The sequence below is a fragment of the Cyphomyrmex costatus genome, unplaced genomic scaffold (genome assembly GCF_001594065.2).
Source record: "Cyphomyrmex costatus isolate MS0001 unplaced genomic scaffold, Ccosl1.0 scaffold29, whole genome shotgun sequence".
NCBI lineage: Eukaryota > Metazoa > Arthropoda > Insecta > Hymenoptera > Formicidae > Cyphomyrmex > Cyphomyrmex costatus.
The window spans coordinates 2,118,684-2,143,705 of NW_017277017.1; the positions used below are offsets into that span (position 1 = coordinate 2,118,684).

General features: G+C 36.4%; 1 protein-coding gene across 1 annotated transcript in view; it reads right to left on the reverse strand.

Moving 5' to 3' along the window:
- LOC108775184 (netrin receptor DCC) overlaps window positions 1-20,292 on the reverse strand; it is a 32,408-nt gene extending 12,116 nt beyond the window's left edge. The window contains exons 1-2 of the mRNA XM_018541471.1: window positions 19,706-20,292; window positions 8,331-8,497 (exon numbers count right to left, since the gene is read on the reverse strand). Coding sequence (XP_018396973.1) covers window positions 8,331-8,497; window positions 19,706-19,751 — 213 coding nt within the window. The 5' untranslated portion in view covers window positions 19,752-20,292. The remainder of the gene's footprint in view (window positions 1-8,330; window positions 8,498-19,705) is intronic.
- Between the last annotated feature and the right edge of the window lie 4,730 nt (window positions 20,293-25,022).

Consider the following 25,022-nt stretch of genomic DNA (forward strand, 5'->3'; position numbering starts at 1 on the left):
TAACATTTACATTTAATTGACCCTAATTAACTTTAGATATTGGCGAATATCGCGCAACGACTAATATTCGCGAAATAATTTGTTTTATTCATTATTGATATTTTCATCCAATAGTTTGAAAAGTCCGAAAGTTTTCATTCACTGTAACACGAATTGGCTCAATGAGAAGTATCTCGTTTTTATGAAATTATTACAGGTACATAAATAATTTTACTAATTACACAAAGTAATCGTTACATAAATGAGTGCTTGCACATCTTTTATTATTGCTTAATTTTTAATTTGATAAAATTTTCGAAAATATGTATAATAATATTACGTGTCGATGAAAAGTTTAATGAATTGCCGATTGAAATTTCAAACTTGTCGCTCTATCATGTTCATAAAATATATATTGGATAAACTAAACGCTAGCAAAATAATTAACTTCCGTCCTTTAATTCCGGATATAAAATTATCTCCATTGTTACGGTGAAATTGATCGAACTAAATACGAAAACCATCAAAATCTTATTTTGTTTCGCAATTTTATTTCTTATGAATGATTGAGACGGGGATATTTTATAAAAAATATATTGGCGATATTCCATTTTTTGCCTGCGTGAAAATTTTTTGTCACTTAGGGCCGATTGTTCCATCTTTCGGTAAAGTTTACCTGTTAGGTAAATCTGGCAATCCGCGCACGTGATTGAGTAATCGTGTTACTTACCTAACAGGTAACTTTATCAAAAGATAGAACAATCGGCCCTTAAAGAGTGGACATTTTGGGATTTATCTAAATATAACTTATCGAGACGAATAAAATGACCCCTCCTCTTACACACATACACACACAAAACATAAGTTCTTTAACCTATGTAGCCCCCTTTCAAATCGAATTGTATGCCAAACGATGCTATATGATGGAACATTAATCCAAAAATAAATTTAAGTTGAATATACAGGTAGTTTTGGAGATGCGAGAAATTAAAATAGTTAAATTCCTAATATTTCTAATGTTATTCAAGTATACAAAAAAAATTATTATTTTCTTAATAACAATGGGATTTTGACTAAAATTAGTCAAAATAATTTTTTGATCTCCATCATCTAGCATCATTTAGCATAAGTTTAATTCGAAATTCGAGGCCAACAAAATGGGCTAAACTTATTGTTAGAAGCATTTTTTCATCAAGTTAGAAAAGCAACGTATTTCTAATGGTTATTGAGGTAAATAAATATAAAACTGTATAAGTAATTTAAAAAAATCTTCTAATTACATAATATTATATTATGATAAAATTGAGTAGAAGTCTAAAGTACCATAAATAATAATACAATTTTTTTTTTAGTTTGGAAGAGAGAAAGTATTCGGTGTGATCGGACAGGTTGAGCGTACACCGCGCGCTTTTCGGATCATTTTACGGAAACTTCGATGTATTAACTGATCGCGGGTTGACGTCCTCTCGACGGGAGTGACGTTGCCATGGAGAGATTCGTTTTGTCCTGGTTCGTCCTGCATCCGGCACCTGCGCCAGCTGGAGCTCTCGAGATGACACGACCGTGTTATTGGCATTAGCGTTGCCGGCTGAAAGCCAAACAAAATCTATCCATCCTGACGAAGCGATGGGGTTGCTGGCGCTGAAGAACGGGACGTGGAAAACAGAGGCCTCGCAACTGTCGTGCCGCGTACACCTAACACGCTGTGCGAATGCAAAATCGGCTTTTGGTAGCTGGCTATTGAAATCGATTCTACAGATTCTGGTGCTGTGAGGGGGTTCTCGGTCGCGATCGTTTCAGTACATATCTGGATTCAACTGAATTCTCCATCTTCATGCAGCTTTAAAGGGCGGCTTTTGCAAAATGGAGGGATTACATTTCCTAACTCGAGCGACCCAAATAGAGTCAAACGCTTTATACAAGATTGAAAACTGTAAATAATTCATAATAAAGTAAAAGTTTTTTCATACTGAAAATTATAATATATTTAATTAAAATTAAAAATTAGATTATTAGCTGTGTAAAGTATGCTGCAAAGCGTAAAAATGCAATTTAAACTAAAAAAAAAAGATTAATTACATATGTTTGATAGATAATATATTTTCGTTTCGTCAAGAATATTTTATCTATTTATACATATTGTATATATGCGATATCGCATGTTTACATAATCCACTCGAGCTTCGCATCGAAGTGATAAAGGGTTTAAAAGCCACGTAGTTGGAGACCGTAGTTGGATCGCGTTTCTAGATTCGCTTATACGTGGACTACATTGGGATGCAGATATTATGTCACGATCGAGATTTCGTATTGTCCCATCTCAGCACCGAACCCTGACACTTGCGCGAACCCTCGTGTACTCCAGATGACGCGTATGTGCCATTGGCATTAATCGTTGCATTGTTTGGCGAAATTCAACCGAAACCTCCGCATAGCAATGGTGCACGATACTATGCATGGCGCTGCATTTCTCTGTATAATTATACGACTGTATGATTAGGGAAAGAGAAAATACGATCATGCATTCATATTGCAGTATAAGAACTATATATTTTAAGAAAATATTGTTTTGTATTAGAGAAAACATCTCCGTTTTCATAGTTATGAATATATTGAGAACATATCAATCATTCATATGTAAATGTATTAACTGTCTCGTTACTAATAAATGGTTATTATCCACTGCATTGTATATATGTTACATTAATTTAATATTTTAATATGGCAGTAATAATTTAATAATGTGATAACGTTTGGAGTTTGTCCAGAATAAATAATGGTTTACAATATTAACGTTAATGCAGCGAACTTTAAAGCTGATAATCACAAAACACTGCAAATGTATAGCTTTCTCTATATGTTTCATCGGATTTTTAATCTCAAGTTCCTTTAAAGTAAAAGAGAAAATTATGATTGGCCAAAACCTTTATGATATAGGATACGTCGATCTTCGTAGAGAGCAAGAAAAAGAGCAACAAGCGCGGTACACTTTCTAATAATTCTAAGTGCTTTAATGGTACAGCATAGCTTTTATTTCAGGAAACAAGCACAAAAACTTATCTAGAACGTAGTGACAGCAGTAATTTAGCTTAGCGCGACCGAAATGAGGTAAAAGCGCGCGGTGATACACATCTTGAATGATAAAATTTCTGCAGAGGGTTGGGTCTATGTGCGACTCATAAAGTTCAAGGGACTTAAGTGTCAAAGAATTGCATGGAATAATAAAAAATAATGTCAATTTTTCAAAGCTGTTTATATTGTATTAAACAAGGGCATCATTTGCTGTTTGTTATCGTGCGTGTTCTTATTTATAATAATTACAATTATTAATGTAACACTTTTGAAACATTGCATTTATATTTCAAGAGTGCATAATGCACACAGCATATTGATGTCGATGATATTTGTCGCTGTTGGGTGAATAAATTGGGCATCCAAAATACCAAAACATTTGATGTTTTATTTAAAATTAATAAATTTGGAACATTATATATTCTGACAAGTTCTCTCGTTCAATTATCGCTACGTATCGTATGTTGCAGTTTACTTGAATTATGAAATTATACGGAATGAACATTTGTCCATTCAGTTTAATTCCGTAATTCAGAGCTACATGTTGATAACACGTAATTGTATATACGATTCAAAAATTTGGGAGAAAGCGGAGAAAACTTGGATTAATATTCATCAATCATTATAGGAATATTGAGTAATCATCGAACGGCACAAACGTGAGAGCCATAATCCGTATTTACGATTACGCTTCGTTTATCAAGTTTTTGTATCATTCGACAAATCTGTCGTTAATCAACAATCCATTGTGGACATTTAAACCGTGCGTATTCGATGTGTGAGCGCGATTACGAACCGTTCTCATATTTATGCAATGAATAAACTGCACGATCGCCAATTATTATCGGAAGGCCGCAAAATGGATATCTGGAAATGCAAAAGATAATCACGCGGTTAATGATTCGCTACGTTGTTATGACGTTGCTGAATATATCGATTCAAAGCGACGGATTTATCTACAAGTATACGTAGCATAAACTGCAGGAAATGATATGCAGCAATAATTGAACGAGAAATCGCGTCAGAATATTTAATATTCCATTTTTATTAATATATAAAATAAAATATCAAATAATGTAAAAATATTGAAAAGTATTAAATAAATACATTTATATATTTGCTGCTGAAATATTAATAAAAAATTTAATTTGAATGTTAAAATAAACAAAAAGGAGAATGCAATGATATTTCTGATTAATATAAAAAAATGAATCTTTAATAAAAAAAAGGTTTCTAGTTTTTAGTCAAAGCGGATCATGATGCTTAAATAATGTTGATATGTAAATTTGTAAATATTATATATTTTTCAGGGTGTTTACTAAAATCTTGTAAAAAAATTTCCTAAAAATTCCTGGATTTTTCAGATATTTTTGTTCAAAATTCTAAAAAATTAGAGAATTTTTTTAAGTGTAGCTTTGACATAAATTGGAATTAAACAACGTAAATAAATTATATACTGAAAATTAAACCAGGAATTTTGTGAGACTATATCTATCATTTTATCTAACTTAAAGTCTAAATTCAAAAGCCATAGGATAATAAAAAAAGTTTATAAAGAAAGTTTATTGCTATATAATTGTAATATCGGTAAGCTACTCCATTCTATTGACAATGGGTATTGCTCAGTATTATCAACCTGAATTTTTTAATAAAAACTCGCGTGTGATACAAGAATGTGTGATTATACACGAATATGTGAATGCACTTACTGCTGATTGTCAACATTTTGCAATATCAATAAGAAGTTATTAAAGAAACAATGTTTTCAGAAAAAGACAGAATTTAAATTTAAAAGTAAAATTCTAAAAAATTCTTTAAAAATTCCAATAAAATTACATGAAAGTTTCTAATTTTGAAGAATAGAAAAGGAATCCTCCAAAAATTCTAAATTTTCTAGATAGTAAGCGCTGTTTTTATAATTTCATAAACTGCGTGCCAATTTGATTTATCGAAATTGAAACGCAATTATATAAACTGAAGCTAATAATAACATCACAAATTACATCAAACACCAATTTAAAACACCACAAAGAACTTATTGCAAAAAATATCACTATAAATTTGAACCTGGATTTATCTCATGCCGTGCGACAGTCTTATTAATTCGATTACCAAGATATGAAGATATTACATATTTGTCGCAATAACCGATAATTAGTAAGAGAACATCGTTTTTCAAGAAGACATGTTTAAACAATTCTATATGAAAGTCTTTCGCTTATTAACATTGTTATTAAATTTACGTTTAATGTATATTTCTTCAATTTATGATTATGTTTCAAGTCCCCCCTCCCAATAAATTGAATCGCGCGGCATGCAATTTATAAAACTAAAAAGAATATATTTATAAACAACTAATATAGAGAAACAGGGCAATGAGCCAATAAAATCGTTAAGTCTTTTTAAATTAATCTAATATATTTATAAATTTGCATTACGTAAATGAATATTATCAAGCATCAAGATCCGTTTTGATCAGAAATAAAAATCTTTCTCATATTCGATATATTTTTATCGATATAAAATTTTCACTTACAATTTATCATTTTAATCCCAATTTTAATATTTTATATTAAACTATTAAGTAAAAAAAAAGTAATAATGAAGCAATTGTTTTATCAATGAATTGTATACGCACATTTATAACCAGCATTGACTGCTATAGAACTTCATATTATACTCTCCATCATTATTTATATATTTAATTTTAAAATTATTAAGTTCTTATTATTAACGATTAAAACTTATTATTCATTAAATTCATTAAATTCATTATATTTTATCGGAACAATGGAGATTGCCAAAATCGACCGCATAATGACGTTGATCCACCTCTTGTGAAAAAAAGCCGTTCTCAAGCCACTCTAAACAGATTACGATGTCTTCTAATGAAGGTGATCATTATCATCTAATTGTAAGACGTATTTGCAGTAGCTTCTTGGTCCGAGCAAACACCTAGTAATGATGCACTCTCGCGTTCACAAGCGGTGGTGATTGATCTTCCAGAGGGGGCTTATGATAGCAACGTCATATATCATAAAAGATCCGATCACGTCAACAAAGTAAGCTCGAAAGAATGGACGTGTAACAGGGCTTTTGTAAACTCGAATGACGAATGTTCCACACACACACAAGCTATTTGTATTTTTTTTTTTTAATAGAGGTTAAACACTTCGACTTCGACGAAAATAAAAATGTACTGTGATTTGAACAATAAAATTAATCATATCTGCTGAAATCGCAATAAAAGTTGATCGCAAACGATCAACCTTTAAACAGAAACTATCAGTTTGATTTCTAGAAGGAAGAAAGTATAATGGGGTAATTATTTGAAAATTACAAGAACTTTGTTACGAGCACACGCAAACCTGAAATTTAGATGTAATAAATATGCGATTACAGAAGCGCAAAGATTATCGAAACTAGTTTCGTGGTATAGCGGCGTTCTTAAGGAAGTTACGATCGGTTGATCGTATGTGGTCATGCTATCTCGTACTTATGCGATCAATTCTTTATTCTTAACGTTCTCAATACGTTTATTCAGCAATGCCATTCGATGATCGAATGAATTGCGATATTTCATCACAAGTACAAAGGCGCCATTGATGGTTTCCTATTTAAAATTTGTTTTACATACATATGTATGTAACACATGTGTATATGTCTGTTATATCGCGTTGCTTACATATTTTGCACTTAGCATCTCTTCGTTTTTCTTTTATATACAATATATATATCTATTTTATTTTAAGTTAAAAAATTTGTGGGGATTTCAAACAACGCGAACAGATCTTATATCGCATACATCAGTAAAAACAAGAAGGCATCAATGATCCCTTTTGAACAACGACCAAGAAGTAATGTCGAAGAACGAAGTGCCGGTGACGTGATGACACGCTCAAATATCAAAACCATCTGGCACAATCAGAATAATTATACGAGGGGAATTTTTAAAGCGATATAATTCGTCGACGCGCGTGTTGCACAAAAAGAACGCTTCTGTTCACTGTATAAGAAGAGCGGTTAATAATGCAGGAACATAAACGCTAACATCGCCTGCCTTTTTCATGAGACGCCGGCACTGTGCACGATGAAGGAACAGTAATGTTTATTTAATAGCCCCATTTACGTTGGACGAACTGCACCACGGACTCCACTGTGTAAGAACACCAATTTTATATTTTATAAGCGAATCGTGTCCTTATAAACGTGCATTTGTTCGCATTGCGCGCCAATGTTATTCGTTATTAATGTCGTAATTATATCAAGTTGCAATTACAACAGTAAGAAATAAAAATTCGTGAGAAGAAAAACTCAATAACATAACAATATCAAATCTTATTGGACTGTGAAAGTTTAAATTAAATACCGATGAAAACATGCCGTCCGGTCAAGTTGAATCTTGAATGTTTTTAATTTATAATTTTGTATGAATTTATACACTATACGTATGTAGATTCTTAAATGCGCGCTGAAATTTTTTCAGACTTACAACGCAAACTCTAATAAACTATCGCAGTACTATCACGAGTTAAATTGACTAACAATCTAACAATTTTGAAGCTCACGGCATCTTGGATCTTAATAATGTTGAATGACATTAAAATCTATGAATGACATATTAAAAATCTGTAAATAATTAATTTATATTGCGAAAAATATTACCTTCGTCGGGAGTCTGAAAAAATTTTGCCGCGCATTTAAGAATCTACATACGTATTTAGTATATACCTAAATTCACACGAAATTATAAATTAGAAGCATTCGAAGCTTTTTCATTCAGGTACTCAATAACATAAATTTATACGGGTTAAAATATTAAGAGTCGATTTCAACAACTAGTTAAATGCTCCAAAATCTTCATAAAACGGAATTGCATTTATTACGATTTTCATTAAAGAATCTTACCAGATTATTTTTTTGTATATTTTACTTATCTTAGTATTTTACGCGTATCTTAGTAATTCGCACTTGTTACTTTTTTCCTCTGACATGATTTGGATGATACTTTAACTTTCTATTCGTGGACCATCGATCTATTAGTCGTTTAACGAGTCTCTTGACGGCGAGCGAGCGAGCGAGCGGGTAAATCTGACGACGTGACGCGCCGCTAAAGTATCCGCTACGATCGCGAGGAAGGGTCGCAAGGTCGTTCGTGCGGCCCTACCCTTAAATTATTCAACAGCGGCGTGGGGTAGCTGGCCAGCGCGCTGTCCGCTTCGAGCTAAGATATAGCGCCTCTAGTCACGAACCAGACGATGGATTTTCCGATGGCTCACCGTTCGATTCCCCAAGTTCTTCACCTTGCACACGAGATGCACCGTCTTCCCCACTAGCCCGGTGAAATTCGACTGCATTGAAATGTCGAAGTGAGGACCGGTGCCCGGCGTCGGCCATTCCTCCAGGAAGTCGGTCCGAAAGTTTCGTAAGCACGACGCTATACCACCTGAAAATAAAAGTAAGCTTACGATTAATGATAATTCCTCAGAAAGATGCCATTATTAATAAAAAATTTAAGATCGCGCTAAAAACAGATATATCTCGAATTGCAATCAATAATAGATTTCTGACGAGATTATCAGATCGATTTTGTATAGCGTTACTTCTCGTTTATAAGGAATGGTAAAAATAAGATTGGCTCAATTTTTCCATCTTATTTTTAATACGATCATACCAAAGCTGTCAAAGTTGGCAATGGAATAATTGTATAATATATCCAGTAACAATCTTTTAGCATATGTAACTAGTACGTTTGTAATGTCGTCGCTGAATGTTCCGTACATGGAAAAAATTATTTTACTAAAGTACTAAAAATTTAGGTAGATATAAATTTATTTAAAAAGAATTTCGTTGAACTATCAAAAAAAAAAGAAAAAAAATAATTATGTTAAAAAATTCATGCGTAATGAGCAGTGCTGCATAAAGTTTTGACATTGTACGAAGCGACCGGTTTTTGAGCATCCTATATAATTTATTTTGACAATCAAACAAAATTATTTTCAGACTTGTAGCTACAGTTAAATTTTTAGATATTTCAACAAAGCAGTTCTTTTAGTATACGTTCGATATATCCATGGAATATTCTGAAAATTCAGGAAATCTCTCGGCGCATTTACGATGTATTACATTTTGCAAGGCTACTTGAATCTCAAAACGTGTTAGGCGGAAACTCCGCATCAGCCCGTTAACGTTTGCGTCACATCGGAGATCGTACGTAGCATCAGCGTCACGGATTGTCGCGTCACATCAGTCGCGCACGTGAAAGTTCGCTGTGGCAGTACGCGAACGGACCTATTTAAATATATCACATTATATCTTGACGTGACGGTAACGTTCCTTTTCGTGACGGCAGCGCGACGTTACGGCCGGATTTCCCCTGAAATCTGCGCGTTACCGTGTACACGCATACCGTGCATTTACTAGCTACTATAAGCTTATCACGCGTGCTATTCGAGAGATATTTTTTCCCGCATATCTTGTGAACGTGCACAGAACGTACAAGTGCAATCGCGCGCGCGCGCGCGCGGAAAGATTATTCTATTGAAATAAATTAATTCTGCGGAGGAGACTACTCGGTAGAAAACACCACGGATTTATTAACAGTCGTACGCGAAGCACGCGCTTTAAACATCAGATTAAGATATAAAGTGAAATATCAATACACTCTGTGCGTAACGAAACATTTTAAATCCACCATTGTAAATGTATTAAAAAAAAATTGTCGATATTTCGAAAAAATATTTCATTCGGAAAAAAAAAATATTTCTGAAGCGCGACACAGTTTCTTTTGAAACGCGCGACATGTTTTTCCCCGATATTAATTCCCAGCGTATCTTTTTTATAGAATAGGCTTTATTTTTAATAAAAGCTTTCGTTAGGAAAAATAAATCTTCAATCACGAAATACGAATTTTTGTTAGAAAAATAAAGAACTTGTAGTATGCCTTTAAAGTAGTCCCCTATGTCCAAGACTCTTTGTTTTTTAATAATACATACTATTTCTTTTAAAACTGGATTTTGTTAGCTTAACGTTAAATAATAGTCTTTAATTAAATTCTTTTTTTAACATAAAGCCATTTTGCTATGACATAAAAATTGACACAAATATTATTTGCAAAATAATAAAGCAAAAATAACACACATTTGGGGATTATTTCATTTTCACATTTTTTGTTGCAGACAAAAATCATCATTAGTATATGTAACGTAGATAATTCTGCCAGTGCAATGTAAATATTTGGACAGCACTCTTTATATTGCATATTATAGTCAAATTATCCATATTTCGAGAATATCCATGTAATTTCTCTTATTAAGTTTTTATTAGCTTTACCTCATTCTGTAATTTTAAAACAATACTGTGTTATGCTTTTGCATGAGACATGCAATTGAGATTAAATACAATTTAATTACGTATCTTTCTACCTCTTTGATAAATGCATCTCAAATGCGCTACGGTGAAATACTCATGCCGCTACTTTTTGAATAAACAAGCATTTGCATATTTATGCGTTACATTATATGAAGGGTATATTTTTCTCTAGAAAAATATGAAAAAAATTGGACATAAATCTTTGACGTAACTTAAAATGCAAGTACTGGTGTTGTCGCGTGCTATTTTGAGATAACTAATGCAAATATTCTCTCCGGCGTTGACAACAATTCACGTATAATCCGCATTCTTACACTCGAATTCGCAATTCTTGATTAAGACGAGGAAATACACACGGGCAACTGCAGCGGCGCAAATACCTGAGGCGCACGCACGAACTATCGCCAACTCCGGAATTGTACTTCCGGATCAGCTGTGTGCGGGCAAGCACTTTCTCAGTTGCGAATTATATTTCGTCAAGTGCTTCACAAAGCCAGACAGCCGTACGCCGCGAATTTCCGACTGCATCATGTTTAGGGCGAGTTCGCGATTAGAACGGAATTGCATGAACACACACACACTCTCTCTCTCTCTCTCTCTCCCTCTCTCTCTCGTTCACTCGCTCGCTCGTTGCCGGAGTTGATTTCAACCGGGATGAAGATACTTGCTCCACTTCCTCACTGTACGCGTTGTTAGCGACAATATTTAACCACCAAAGATCCTTGAATTATAGTAATTTAATGAGGTCGGTCTCAGACGCGATTCAAGTTGCAGAAAGTCATATTGTTCGTTAACAGCAAAAAATACCAACATTAAATTTTATACATATTGAGATTAATCTTAAGCTCCTATTTGTAGAAATTAAGAAATATTCAAAGGGCGCTCAAGTTTACATTAGAACTATGATATTTACGCAAAGAATGGATAAATACATTAAAAAGGTAGGATAGAATTCACAATTGTATATCATTTTTTTATCTTTACAATTAATCTTTTTACCCAGTCCTCTTCCGAAAAATTGCATTTGTGCAATGAAACCGACGCATCCTTTGCGTTCTTAACATCGCCGCAAGACAACGATTAATCTTCGGACTTTAACGGGAGAATAGCTTCTGGGCTTGTAAGCGCTATGAAGTTAAAGGCGACGTAGACGTGCGCGTAATATCAAACTTCATCGATGACGGGATTATAAGCATAATCGCCGCCGGCGCACTTTATTTCTCTTCGTACCTCGAATTTTGTCGAACTTTTTGAAATACTGGCCGACGCGACGTGTCGCGACGTGCCATTGCGGATAATACGAAACTTCGAAGCGAATGGATTTTCCGTAGCGTAACGTCGCGCACGAGGGCCGCGTGCTCGCTTATTGTCATAAAATAACCCTCGTAATTGCCTTTCAAAACTTTTTGCTAGTAAAAGCACTTCCGTGCACGGCAGAACAGAATTCTGCCCACAGGTTCGCGAGGCCGCCACTCATTGAGTCCGTTTGCCGTGAGGCCTCTCTTGCTGTTCGAGGCAAACAGGACTCTCTGTTCGATGCAGATATGCCCGCGCAAGCCTCACGTCATTCGTTTTCTGCTCGCGAAATTAATTCTCCTACCGGGATTCTTTTGCAGAAACTTTGCCACGTTCCATGCGAGAAAAGTTCAGTTCATCCGCCTTTCATCGAAATTTCCGAGCGAGGAATGCGCGCCAATTAGAACGACGATATTTATTTCCGTGTCGACGTATTCAATTAGAATTGAGTCAATTGAGACATAAACTACTTAACCATAAATATTCTTCTTTTTACGCTCGGCTATGTTTTTGAATATCTGTAGCTGTATCGAAATATTTATTGTAGTGATTATATGAAATGCATATCTATCTATAATCAAATCTTTCTTTTTTTGAAATTATTTCATTATAATTTATATTTAGTTTGTTCCTAACAACAATGTGATTGCATATTTGCTAAAAATAAATTACCTTTGTACAATGCTGTCACAGAAAACTTTACACAATATTATCACAAATAACTGCTAGTATGAATTAATCTTATGTGATTGCTATTACGCTTTAGTATGTTCAAAATAGGATATTTAAATATGTATACGCATATATGCGTATATTAGCTGGACACGAAAGGGAAATATTAAGTTATTAATCATCTCGTTCCATATGCAAATTAAATTATACGGATGTGGAAACAGCTGATAATAAGTAGTCACGACATTTCACGTTCTGTATTTCGAACAGTCTCAATGCAATAATTTTTCGTATGACAAAACATCCATGTTTTTGCATCTTTTGTCGACAATGATTGTTAATGCAAGCGAATAGGTATGTAGATGATTTAAGTGCACTTCTCGATGACGCGTGAAAAACGATCGGATTAAAATCTCCTTAGTGAGGCGCTACGTTGTTGACGCAATGGGCTTGCTATTGATTCGAACGACCGTCGGTAGATCGAGTTTTATGGTCCTTTTAGCCGGAAGGGAGTTGAAACAAGTTCACCCCTGATTATCGGATCGACCGAGAGCTGTTCTGTTGTGCTAGAAATTAATTTTGTTCCGGAAGCTACGTGAACACGGATTTTCCCTTCGTTATGTATCGACAGTTTCGGATGTCATTTTATAGTTTCTCTTTATTAAAATTCGAAAGAACAGTTTAATTTTACGTTGCAATTTACTAGTATCTATTTTCGTTGAGAGAGAATATTTATTTTATTAATATTTTTTTTAATCTTGAGTTTTCTATTAGTAAAATTACTAAAATTTTTTTAACTCCAGAATGCTATCGATACGTAAATTTTACGTAAATCAGGTCATTGCAAAGAGTTAAGCCATGTCTTCAGTGGGGTCATTAAAAGGTTTAATCTACCATGCTAAAAGCTAGGACAAGCGGAGATAAGCTTTTAAAAATTTTGTTCGTTTTATATATTATTATAGTTTAGATCTCTTAATCCCTTGATGGTCAATATTATAACAGAGAGTATGATAAGTGATTTCAACTTTTAAACAGTTTTGTGTTATTATTTTGTATTATATATTTTACTTAAGTGTTATGTCCAGGATTAATGTATATCTTTGCTAATGTTTACATATTTTCTTTATGATCAGTCTATTAAAGTGGTACTAGTTTTCATTCATAATCAGTCTATGTATCTATCTGTTGCAAATATGTAAACTTAGATACTCTTTCCTTTATTTCCTGTTTGATCAGTCCTCGAAATATACTGAACATAGAAAATAGCTAAAGATAAAGACAAGGCAAGTTTATCATAGGCGACGGATTATCCGTAATCCTTCGCCGGAAATTAATTTCGCGCTTGAATCCACAGGAACGATTTTTGCACGGGCTCGATCATCCGCCCGTCGCGCATCATCGTTGTCTTCCCGATCTCCCCTGATGGAATTTTAACAAAATCGTTTCGATATTACAAAGAACAGGATATCACTGCAAATTGATCGAAATTGGAACTACTTCGACTCCTAAACTAATGGAAGAGAAGATAGGAATGTGGATGCCGCGTATCTATCAGTGACCTCTTATCTTTTTTTTCGCGATACGTCAGATCGATGTCGTTTCAAGCTCGTTCGTAAATTGTAGAAAACTGGTACAACCTGAAGGCTCGAGTATACGGTGATGATTTTATATACATTACAATTATTTCAGATTTTAGCGACGTCCAGCGAGAAAGACTTATTGTTAGACATCGCTATCGTGCCTCATTCGTCAACCTAGAGGTAGATTCTTTTGGACATTGAAGGACAATGGTTGGTTTGACCAGCCAGCCGCAAAATCCTATTTCCCGTTGTACCTTGTTTCTCCCCCCTCTCTCTCTCTCTCTCTCTCTCGCAATCGGCTTCCTCTCCGCAGCCGGATAAGCCAACTTTGTTTCCTAGCACTCGAATACCCCGTATTCCCTTTTTTTTATTTCTTTTTCTTCTGCCGGACAGCTAGTGCGAGCTTCTGCGGGTAGCGGTCGCGTTTCGATGGATGGAAGAAGAGAAAGAAGAGAGCGGAAGAGGCCACTGCAATTGCAAAAAGCTCCGAATCGAATGTGTCTGCGTCATTGGTATATACTATTGGTAGAGGCCGTCAGAAACGTTTCGAAGATCCAGTTAGAAAAATAGCATTAGTTTGTTCGATTTGCTGCATCGGACTGATTCGTTTAAATAGATTAACCGATTCATTGTTACAATAGTTAGTAATCTGAGCATGCGTGTGTTTGCGTTTATAATTATGTTATAGCAATTAATATTAGAATAAAACCGTAATCATTAAATGTTATAATAAAAGTAATAATGAGGACGGAATCATATTCCTAATTGTGTAAAGATACGATTCGAAATTTTGAAATAATTAAAAAATACAAAAAGGTTTCCATCAAAAATTTAATTTCAATTAATCTAAAAATTCGTATATTGGATATTAATGTTTTCATTACGTTACATAATGTTTCAATTAAAAAATTAAAAAAATATTGAATACTAATATAAACAAATAATTTAATAAAGTAAAAACCCTTTCACGTAAATTACGTACTGCAGCGAGACGTCACATCATAAAGTTAACAATAATTGTGTTTAATTTTACAAAACGCAACCATATTCCAACAAGCTTTCGCGGAACAATTAGAAAATATTCCACAACAAACAGTTCGTAGCTGCAAGAGAAGTTTCATAAATAATCAAGTAATTTCGTGTTTTAGTTCATTATATCTTTGATGAGTTCTCTCTGGAGACTACATTCTTATGTATTTCCGATTCATTATAGAGATCCATTGTGCTTCGCTTCAATATTTCGTATTCGGTATTTCATATCGATTTTACGGAAGGCGAATCTCTGAGCCATAACGAACGATTCGTATATCCATCCATTTATCCATCTACATAGCTAACGCCCGGCCCATGTATACCTATCTACCTGTTTACCCATCTACCTAATGTACTACCTACTTGCGCGCCTCGAAGTTAGTAGACTTTCCGTCTTCCATCGAACACACCCGGGACTCTCGATAGGGAGAAGATGGGGCGTAAGTAACTATCGCGAAAACTTTTCATGCCGCTTTTACTCCTGGCTACAATATGCTTCACAAGATGGAAATAGCGCTTGGCACTGCTATGTGACCTCGCGCGAACTCTGCCATCCGGCGGCTGTCAGTGTCGCTAATTTCCGATCAGTCATACGAAGGCAGGTGAGGAAGCTCTTAATTCTTCCATTAATCTCTCGTCGCGCCTTGCAAGTGAGTTAACGTAAGGAAGTCGTTCCTATATTTTTATTGAACTTGCTCGATTGTAAACGAATCTTACTGTCTATATTTCGTCCCATTAATATCGTCGCTAATGAAGACACGATGCATTCGCGTGGGAGAAATGCAACGTTTCTTTAACTTTATAAAGTCCGCTGTAAAGTTTATGAGATCCGTGATTGTGTGAACGCAACATTAATACGCGACGCTCGGAGACACGCGTCGTCTCTTCTGAACAGCAAAGCGAGGATCACCATATGTCGACGCACATCCTATGAGTCGTCACTATTACGATAACCTACGTTCCGGTAGTACGGCTCATTAAGTTTTAACACAGTCGATATGTCTATGTCGCGTAATTCTCTGTTCCTCTGATAGCGTTAATAATGACGCGTCACGTTGCAAATCATGATGAGCAGAGAGTGCTGCGAGAAGCTGTTAATGAGTCGTTAGATAATAAACGTCTGAACCGTGATGAACGGCGAGCACATGATTGCAACGACAGGATCGTCGGAGCGGCGAATCAATTATAGCACGTCAAAAATATAAACCATTTATTCTTGATCAGCGCACATTATATATGATTTATTTGAAAAGGATTAAATTTTAAAGATTAAATTTCAGCTGTTCGCGAGTTAATGCGTCATCGCAAACGAGATATTAATTTCGTCTGTCGTATAAATTTTTGATAAAATTAGAACGTCATGTTTTGCGTCAAATTATTGTCTTTTTCAATATACCGTGTTACATTCCGATTCGGTTGAATTAAAACTATACGTCTTTCGCGGTGCGATAGTAGTTAACTGAAATTTGAATTTTAACGACGGACCATCGTGCGGTTTATCGTCGTCGTTGTTTTTAATTATGCCGTCACATGTGAAAATGAACGAAAAGACAAAGACGCGCGGACGAGAATGGGGAAAAAATCGCGCTTATACGATTGGAAGTAATATGGAACGCAACGGTATTAAGCAGAGTTATACTTTCCTGTGTGTCTCTTTCTTCTCTTTTCCGGACGTTTTAGTTACGAGCCGTGACAGTTGTGTGCTGTGACACATTTCATTCGGTAAAACGCATACATGCCAGCGACACGTGAGAAAATCGCTGCAAGTTTTCGCAATGACGCTGATTTCATCGAAGAAACTTCAGCGCGCGAATTCAACGTCGCGCACGTATAAAGATGAAAATTACTATACCTACGTTAAATTCGCGTGTAATTCCGTCTTCCTGAAACTTCACCGATGATCCTTATATAAAATCAGATAAATCATAACCTTTACTTTGATCATACGTCCCTTTGAAATAATTCATAATTATCTCTGCCTATACGTTTTTTTTTTATAGTGTTAACACGAAGCATAAAATATTGGAAAAACCAATGAGACATGTTGCAGCGATAACTTAAGTTTACTTACTGTAATCTTACTTTAACTATCATTTAAGTGTTAGTGACAAGAGTAATTTATCATATATGCAGTATAAATGTATGATACAGCGAAGCACAGTACACTGTAATTGAAACTACGGCTACATGTAGGTCGGTTAAAATATGCACGCGCTGTCATTGCAGAGTCGCTGCTCTTTTTTTTTTTCGTTTTATATACAATCTCCGTGAAATGTTATTTTATGCGTATCCGAGTGAAATGGGAACTTGGTGGAATTCCGACGAAGTGCGAATTTTATAAAATCGGAAACAGCTCAAAGCATAAACGATTGTACGTCGTGCTAGCGATTTAATATGTATTTTACTGAAAACTTTTATCAGAGCAATTTATTCAGCCCATATTTGAGTTAGAAATTAACATAAACTTGAATGCTGATCGAATGTGCCTGTGATCTAATTTACATATGATGCCTTTTTACTAGCAAGCTAAGTTCTTTAGCAAATTAGAAAACTAGAAACTAAAAATATAGTATTTCATAATTTATATATATATTTTCAAAAAATTCAAGTGTTAAAAATATATAATTTATAGAATTATACAATTTTTTTTAACTGCTAGTTTTTCCAATTTGCTAGAAAATTAGTTGCTAGTAAAAAAGTATCGTGTAAATTAGATCAGTCATCTTGGTGATATTTTATATATTGCAAATGAATATATAATTGGCACTCAGTCCTTTCTTTTAAAAAAGAAAAACTTTTTTATAGGCGTTATACTGTTCAACGAACTTTTTAAAATCGTATCTTGTATATTTTCATAAGAAAATTTGAAATACGTCATTTGCGCCAAATATTGGCGTATTTCCGAGAAAATTCTCAACCTTTTATCCATCTGTTTCTACTTCTCCAGTAGAAACGATGTGCTCAAGATGCGTTAAAAATTACTGTACAAATTTTCCAAGAGAAGTATAAATAATATCATAAGAAAGCTCATGAAATATTTGAGGATAGTAGAACTAAAAGTATAAGGCCAGTATTCACATATCCGTTTTTATTTCTTAAGTAATGTCTTTAAATACTAAATGACTGTGATTGGTTTAACATTTAATGATTGTACTTAAGATGATCTTAAATGTAAAAGTCGACTTTCAATATCTTTTTGAAATAGTATGGAAAATAAAAAACAAATTAAAAGGAAATAGTAAATAAAAATAAAGTATATTAGAGAAGAAAAATAATAAATAAAGTGTAATATCATAAAGTAAATAGTAAAGACGTTTGTACATATTCTTTTCTGCAAAGCAGAAAAATTGCATTTTCATAAAATTTCCCGGATTTTAGAGAATTTTGAAGTTCATATTCGAGTTCAGTACATCTAAATATATAAAGATTGACCAATTTCATCACAAGCAAATTTTAGTTAAACTGCTACCGTTCTTTATTTTTCTTTTGTCCTAAGTATACAAAATCTGTAGTTCCTGCACAAAGCACTGTTGATGTTCGTTCTGAAAGCTATTGTAATACATGACATTCATCAGAGAATGTTGCATATTGCATGACAATTTTATATGTCATCCTATTCTGTAATTTCGTAAATATTCAGTGAGATTCGTTATGTGTAGCAATGCTTGTAAAAAAATGCAAAATATATTTTGATAACTGTACGTTACATGTATATTCTGTTGACATAATGTCTGGCTTTTTTCATAAAAATTATTCGGAGATGGTTATTACAATCATCGCCATATACGTATGCAAATTATTGTCGGTAGACATGTCATCGCGATCGTCAATGAATCCTTACTTTTTGCATAGATGATTTGATTGCGTCGAGTCACGGAATATTAATTGCGACGTGTTCGGAACTTGACGTAACGTAACAACATACGGTAGTTAAAACCACATAATACCCCACTATTATTAGGTGCCTCAATAATTGCGCGTGCAATTAACGAGAATACATCGATTATCGACGTTCGAGAATCATGATCTGTTTGATTTGCCTGGCTTTTCCCGATATTTGAAACTTTAAGCTGGAAGGTTTACACAGTCGAAATACGTTATTACGCATACATATTGTAATGTTAACCAGCATTCAATAATACTAACATATATACGGAATATATGAACCAAAATTCCAAGATAAACACTAACATCGACGCATTTATCTAATTACGTAATATAGCAGTATCATTAACTCATAACTACAGTTATGAAAACTATACCTAAATTCTAAGGCATTCTGTTTGAGGTACAGAATGCAAATAAACGTTCACCTTACGGCGATTGATATCACTATAGGAAGAGTCTGATTGCATTAATTGGGATTCTAGTTTAACATAAATAATTCAGGCATTTTTGGCTGAATCTATTATAATATTTTAATTGAGATAATCAGAATTTCGATCGATATGATAAGAGCCTTCTCTTTCATTCATTTTTAACCAGAAATTTTTCTCAATGTAGACGAAAATTAGAAATTTTTTTATCTACAATTTAAAACCTCGGTATTATCATGCAGATTGTGAAATATTTTCGCTTCGGGTTCGTAAGACCCGAAGCTGTATAGTCGAAGGTTAAAATGAGTGTTTCTATAGCAGATCATAACTCATAAATGCTTCGATATAAGCGTTCGTTTATAATTTATATAGATACAGTGCACTCACCAAAACAAATTATAAAACAGACAAGTGTGGGAAGAGAAGTAGACATCGCTTTTCCCCAGCGTGGTTCATTCACATATTGGTATACTATCTCAGACGCATCGCAGTCGTTTTCAGGAAACTCTAAACGACAGAGGCGGATCCACTAACACACTCCGCGCATCGACGTTCGCGGCATTCCACGTATTCTCGTTCGGAGCGGACAGAATCACTTCGTATCACCGTACATCCCACGCACAATCACTCGCACGCAAATGGGAATGCCGTAATCTCGCTTCGCGTCGCACAAATTAAAACGCGGCGTCTCAATTAGTTTTCCCTCGTCGCGCTAAACGGGAACGATAGAGGCCACTGCTCGATAATTCGCTCACTATCACGAAACAACTCTACGACGATACCACATTCTCTCAATTACGAATCGACGTCACTAATTATTGCGTTAACGTATCGTGGTTTCACGAATCACGTATTCCGTGAACGACCACATCGACTATCCCGAAAAACCGATGCTTCATTAATTAATTTGACGTCTACTATTCACGTCCGAAAATCGTCGTTAAATCTGGCGATCTGTGAACGAACTAATAGGTTTTTTCATCACGGCGCTTTGACGTCAACCGCGATAGTGATAAACTTTAGCTTCGCGATATCACAGGCCGCGTGATTACAGCTCTTATTTAAGTGGAGAACGCCTCCGCATCACCATTTTCACTCGCTCTGCCGACGGTGATTATTCCCCTGTGATCCATATTGATCGATGCGAAGAACCGTTTCCGGCACTAAGCGGCGTCTTCGTACCTCTCGCTACGTCGACGACCGTAAGATCGCTGGCGATGCATTAGGCTGGTCGTCGTTATTAATGCAATCCACACGATGCGCTGGACGTTCCATCGATCATTCCACCACGGTTATTTGCCCCGCGTGTGCGCGGCTTCACCGCATTTTTCCGGGCTCGCAATTTCTCTTCCTGCGCTCGACTTTGAACGTGCTCCGATAGTAACCGCAAACGAGGAAGAAACTTCGCCTTCCTTTTCTTTTGTTCCTTTACAACTGTCGCTCGACGATTGGTCTATACAAATCGCTCCCTTTCACGGTTTGCGGGCTCTGTCCACCGTGCAAAACACACTTTCGATAACGGCAACAAAGAACGAACTGCGACGATTTTTTTTCTGACTTTTCAATTGTGCATCGACATCGGTGTTGCGGAACCAATAAACAAGTTCCGTTCGTACAGCGGCAGTGTTGTGGCACCCACGAGACGACGCGTTTTACGAGCGGCTTTTAACTTTAACATCTCCCCATCAGTCGCGCCGTTGCACGATTCTTTGCCCTCTGGCAGATGTGATTTTTTTCTATCACGCCTTTCTCTAGCAGTCTGTTTCGCCTGTAACGTACTTCTGCACGTCTAATGCTGCCGGTAATTAAACGCAGACCCTCGAGAGAGAAAGAGAGTGAGAGGGACCGTCGACGACGTCCTTAAGCGTTCAGAGACCTCTTCATGAAGCTGGAAGCTGTTTTACGCAGGATTTATGTTTGGCGAAACAAAGTGCTGCAGGACGGAATTTGTGAAGAAATTTGCATAAGTCTGTGATCACTGATTATTTTTCTTTTTTAACTATCGACATATAAACGATGTTTCTTTCTTTTCAGGGCAGTTTCTTTGAATACGAATTTTTCGAGCGGGCAGTGAAAAATTTATTGCTAAACAAGCACTTAGCTACTCCTGCGACAACGAAATGTTCTAAATTTTTCAGAATCCCAGAATGTCCAATGACGCTCCGATGTGCACTTCGCGTTCTCCACTTTTCCGATCTCACATTTCAATCGAACGTTGTGCAGATGGCTCGCTGGGCGATCGAAATCTTCCGGTACAATTTATCCATTAGCGCCAGATATCGTTTTATAGACACTACTTCACTATACTGTTACTATCACTTCGTCAAAGGATCGTACGAAGATAGATGCCCCCGGAGATATTTACGCACCCCGTCACGCACTGTCTCGCGTCGCGCTCCGTTTCAGAATATACGCACACGGATGGGGCAAGAAGAAACGTTTGCGAGAAGAAACGAGGGTAAAAAGAGACCGCGGGGGCAAAATAGAGATACGTACGTCTCCGTCAATTCCGAAGAACCGCACGGGGACGGAGTTTGCGACGGCTGCGTTTTCGTGTGCCGTCGGTACGTGGATTCTCCTCTACACTACGCGAAAGGGTCCGCAGAAGAGGGTTCTCGGGAGTGCGAAATGGGCCCCTCTCGCGCGTACTTCATCCCCTGACACCGCACTGAGAACGCGACGCGCGCGACGCGACGGGGAGAAGGTCGCGGCTCTTTCGAAACGGCGATGCTCCCGCGTCGAGGATAGCCGAGGGACTACATTGCGCGAGCGCCACTCGGGTGTCGAGCACGCAGCCGCCCCGTTCAGCCTGCGGAACTGCGCCTGTGTGCACCTGGGGCTACATGTGTGGGTGGTCTGCGCGCGCGTGTGTGTCTGTATATGTATTCCTCCCATAACCCGGGTTGTATATCAGACCGTCTCCCCTACCCCCGCGAGGGAGCCGCCACCCTTTTACCCCGTTGCCTATCTTGCGCGCATCCCCCTTTTCCTTCTTCTTCCTCATCTTCTTCTACTTCTTCTTGTTTTCCTTATTCTTCTTCTGCGCCTTGTACCTCCTCTCGTCGACCTCTTTCCTCATCGCCACTCCTCTCTTCATTCTTCTTTTTTCTTCTTCTCGTCGGCACCGGGGAAAATCGCGGCCCCGGTCCGATAAGGACGCGAAAAAGCGCGAATCCGGTTATAACTTATGGCCGAGATAATTAAAAGGAGTTACAGAACGATAATGGAGTGCCATCCCTGTCATCTTCTTGCGCGACCTCCGTGCACCAGCGAGAGCTGATCGTCTATCCGTGCTGACTGGTGGTCGCTGAGGGTCACCCATTTCTTGGGTCAGGTTGGTGAGTCTCATCGCCAACTTCCTGACTCTTCTCGCGCTGATGCGATCTCAAAGACGTTCTGTCATCGTGAACATTGAACGTCAAGAAAACGCTGACTCGCGTAGATAACGGTGGATAAACGTAATATAAAGTACCTAAATATCTACTTAATTTTATTTCATTCTTGTTTTAATTTTATTTATGATCCTTCTTGATTTCTTTAATTTTTCCTATATATATTTCCGCTAACCGATTAAATTATTGTCTTTGCGATTCTAAATAAAGAAATAAACAGTATGTCATGTTCCTTCTCAGAATGGTGAAACACGTGCAGAAGACGGGACAGAATTATCATGTTAAGAACTACCTGTTAAGGAGTCTCGACGAGATCCGAGATGCACTGCAGTCACGTGTCACCGACTATATCGACCACATCGGAAACTCAGCGCGGAAAGATCAATAGGCATATCCCGCGTCTTCGGCATTCCGAGAATACGTTAAGAATTCCTAGGATATTCCCATACCGCCCCAGGAAAATTAACCGACCGACCCGCGATCGTCGTCTCTTTGCGGTATTGACTAGCGATTACGGGAAGATCGGTCCTGAAGACCCTCCCGATCCTAGAATGAATTTTGCATTCCGTTAAAGGCTCTCGCTAGCGGCATGAGAACGCGAACACTCTCCTGTGGATTATGGCTCCTTATAAGAACCTATAAGCAACGAAATAATCCGATGGGACGTGTCGAGCGTGGGATAAATTTATGAGGCGATCGCATCGTAGCAACCTCTGTCGCAGGGCACAGAAACAACGTATCCTCATCTCCAATGCCGGGCCTTGTATCTTAATTGTCTTCCATTGAGTATCGATTACCGACGTACGACGATTCGATGCACCGCGCGTGCTAAGATTAATTGTTATATCGATCTGCCATGAATTTTAATGCGCGCGGAACTTCGCGGAGTAGTACTACTTGATTAGCATTCGCTTTGTCAGAGGTAAGAGCACATTACAGCGCTTCCCGCGACGTGTTGTGAATATTGTCGTCGACTTCAAGTGGATGTACCTTTCTACTTTAACTATTTCCTCTCGCGTCTCGCGAATAATTTCACTGCTTTGTTTCGGATCTCATTGCTTTAATTATGCTCTTAGATCGATCGATTAAAATTAAATCAAATAATTGAAGAATTAAAGGACTCTTTTATATAACAATAATTAATACGTTAAAAATGGCGAATAAGAGTCAAATTACAATTTAAAATCTGAATCTGATAATTTATTCTAATATTCTATATTGCGAAGAATATCACGTAATTTTTTGGCGTTTCGTCCCGGCTTCCACTACTGGACTCATCAGTAAGGTATTGTAATGGAAGCCTACCTTAGACGCCGGTGTAAGTTATTAAATCGAGATGCTATATAAAGAGATATACGCGTGTCTCAGCACTTGCGAGAATTTGCGAATATCGATAGACCTCTGATGGCGGGTCGACGTAGTAATATTCTTCGCAATATTTATCCAAAGTAAGAAATAACGTTCTATTAATATATGTAGTCCCCCCAAATTGCGCGCCGAACAATTATCGGTCTTAATTAAATCATATTAAAAATTAAATCATATTTTATGTTCACTAAAGAGATAAACCAAATTGAAAGACTATATAAAAATCGTTAATTTTTGTTAAATCTATATGTGACAAATGATTTGGAAAAATCATGTTTTTTTTAACATTCGCTTCCTATTATAACGCGTTGTGATATTTCACTTTATTTTTAATCATAGATTTTGATATATTGTAAGTCCCGTATTTCAATTTAATAAATTTATATATTTTTAAATTACAATGCACTTTGTATACGCATTGTAATGGTTTATAATGTGTATATTAAAATGCATCGTTATAGTTATAAATTTTGAGATTATACAGATGTACATGTACAGATAACCTTAAACAAAAAAATATCGTTGATAACTCCATGAGAGAGGTTCTCTCATGGATTTTGTGTACGGCTTTTACAGCTCACACGGCTCAATTGTTGTCAATGGCGAGCTTATCGTTGACAAAGGCACGACCCATACAGACAGATCGATGGTTATATTTCCACGCACGTGAATTTCGAAAACGTCCGTCACGATTTATCATCTGACACGCGGTAACCAAACCAACTCGTCCGAACCCGCGAATATTTGCGATATTTAAATCTACGAACGCATGTCATTACATCATTCACGCGCGTTATACCGTAAAAACCGATATTCGCAGCAAGAATGAAAATTTGAAGCCGCAATGTGTAAATTTCAATTTACAAGTGGACCTTTGTTGTTTCCCTCTCCCATGAGAAGCAATACACCGTGACTGTTAGGTGTAATTTTCATTTTCCTTATCC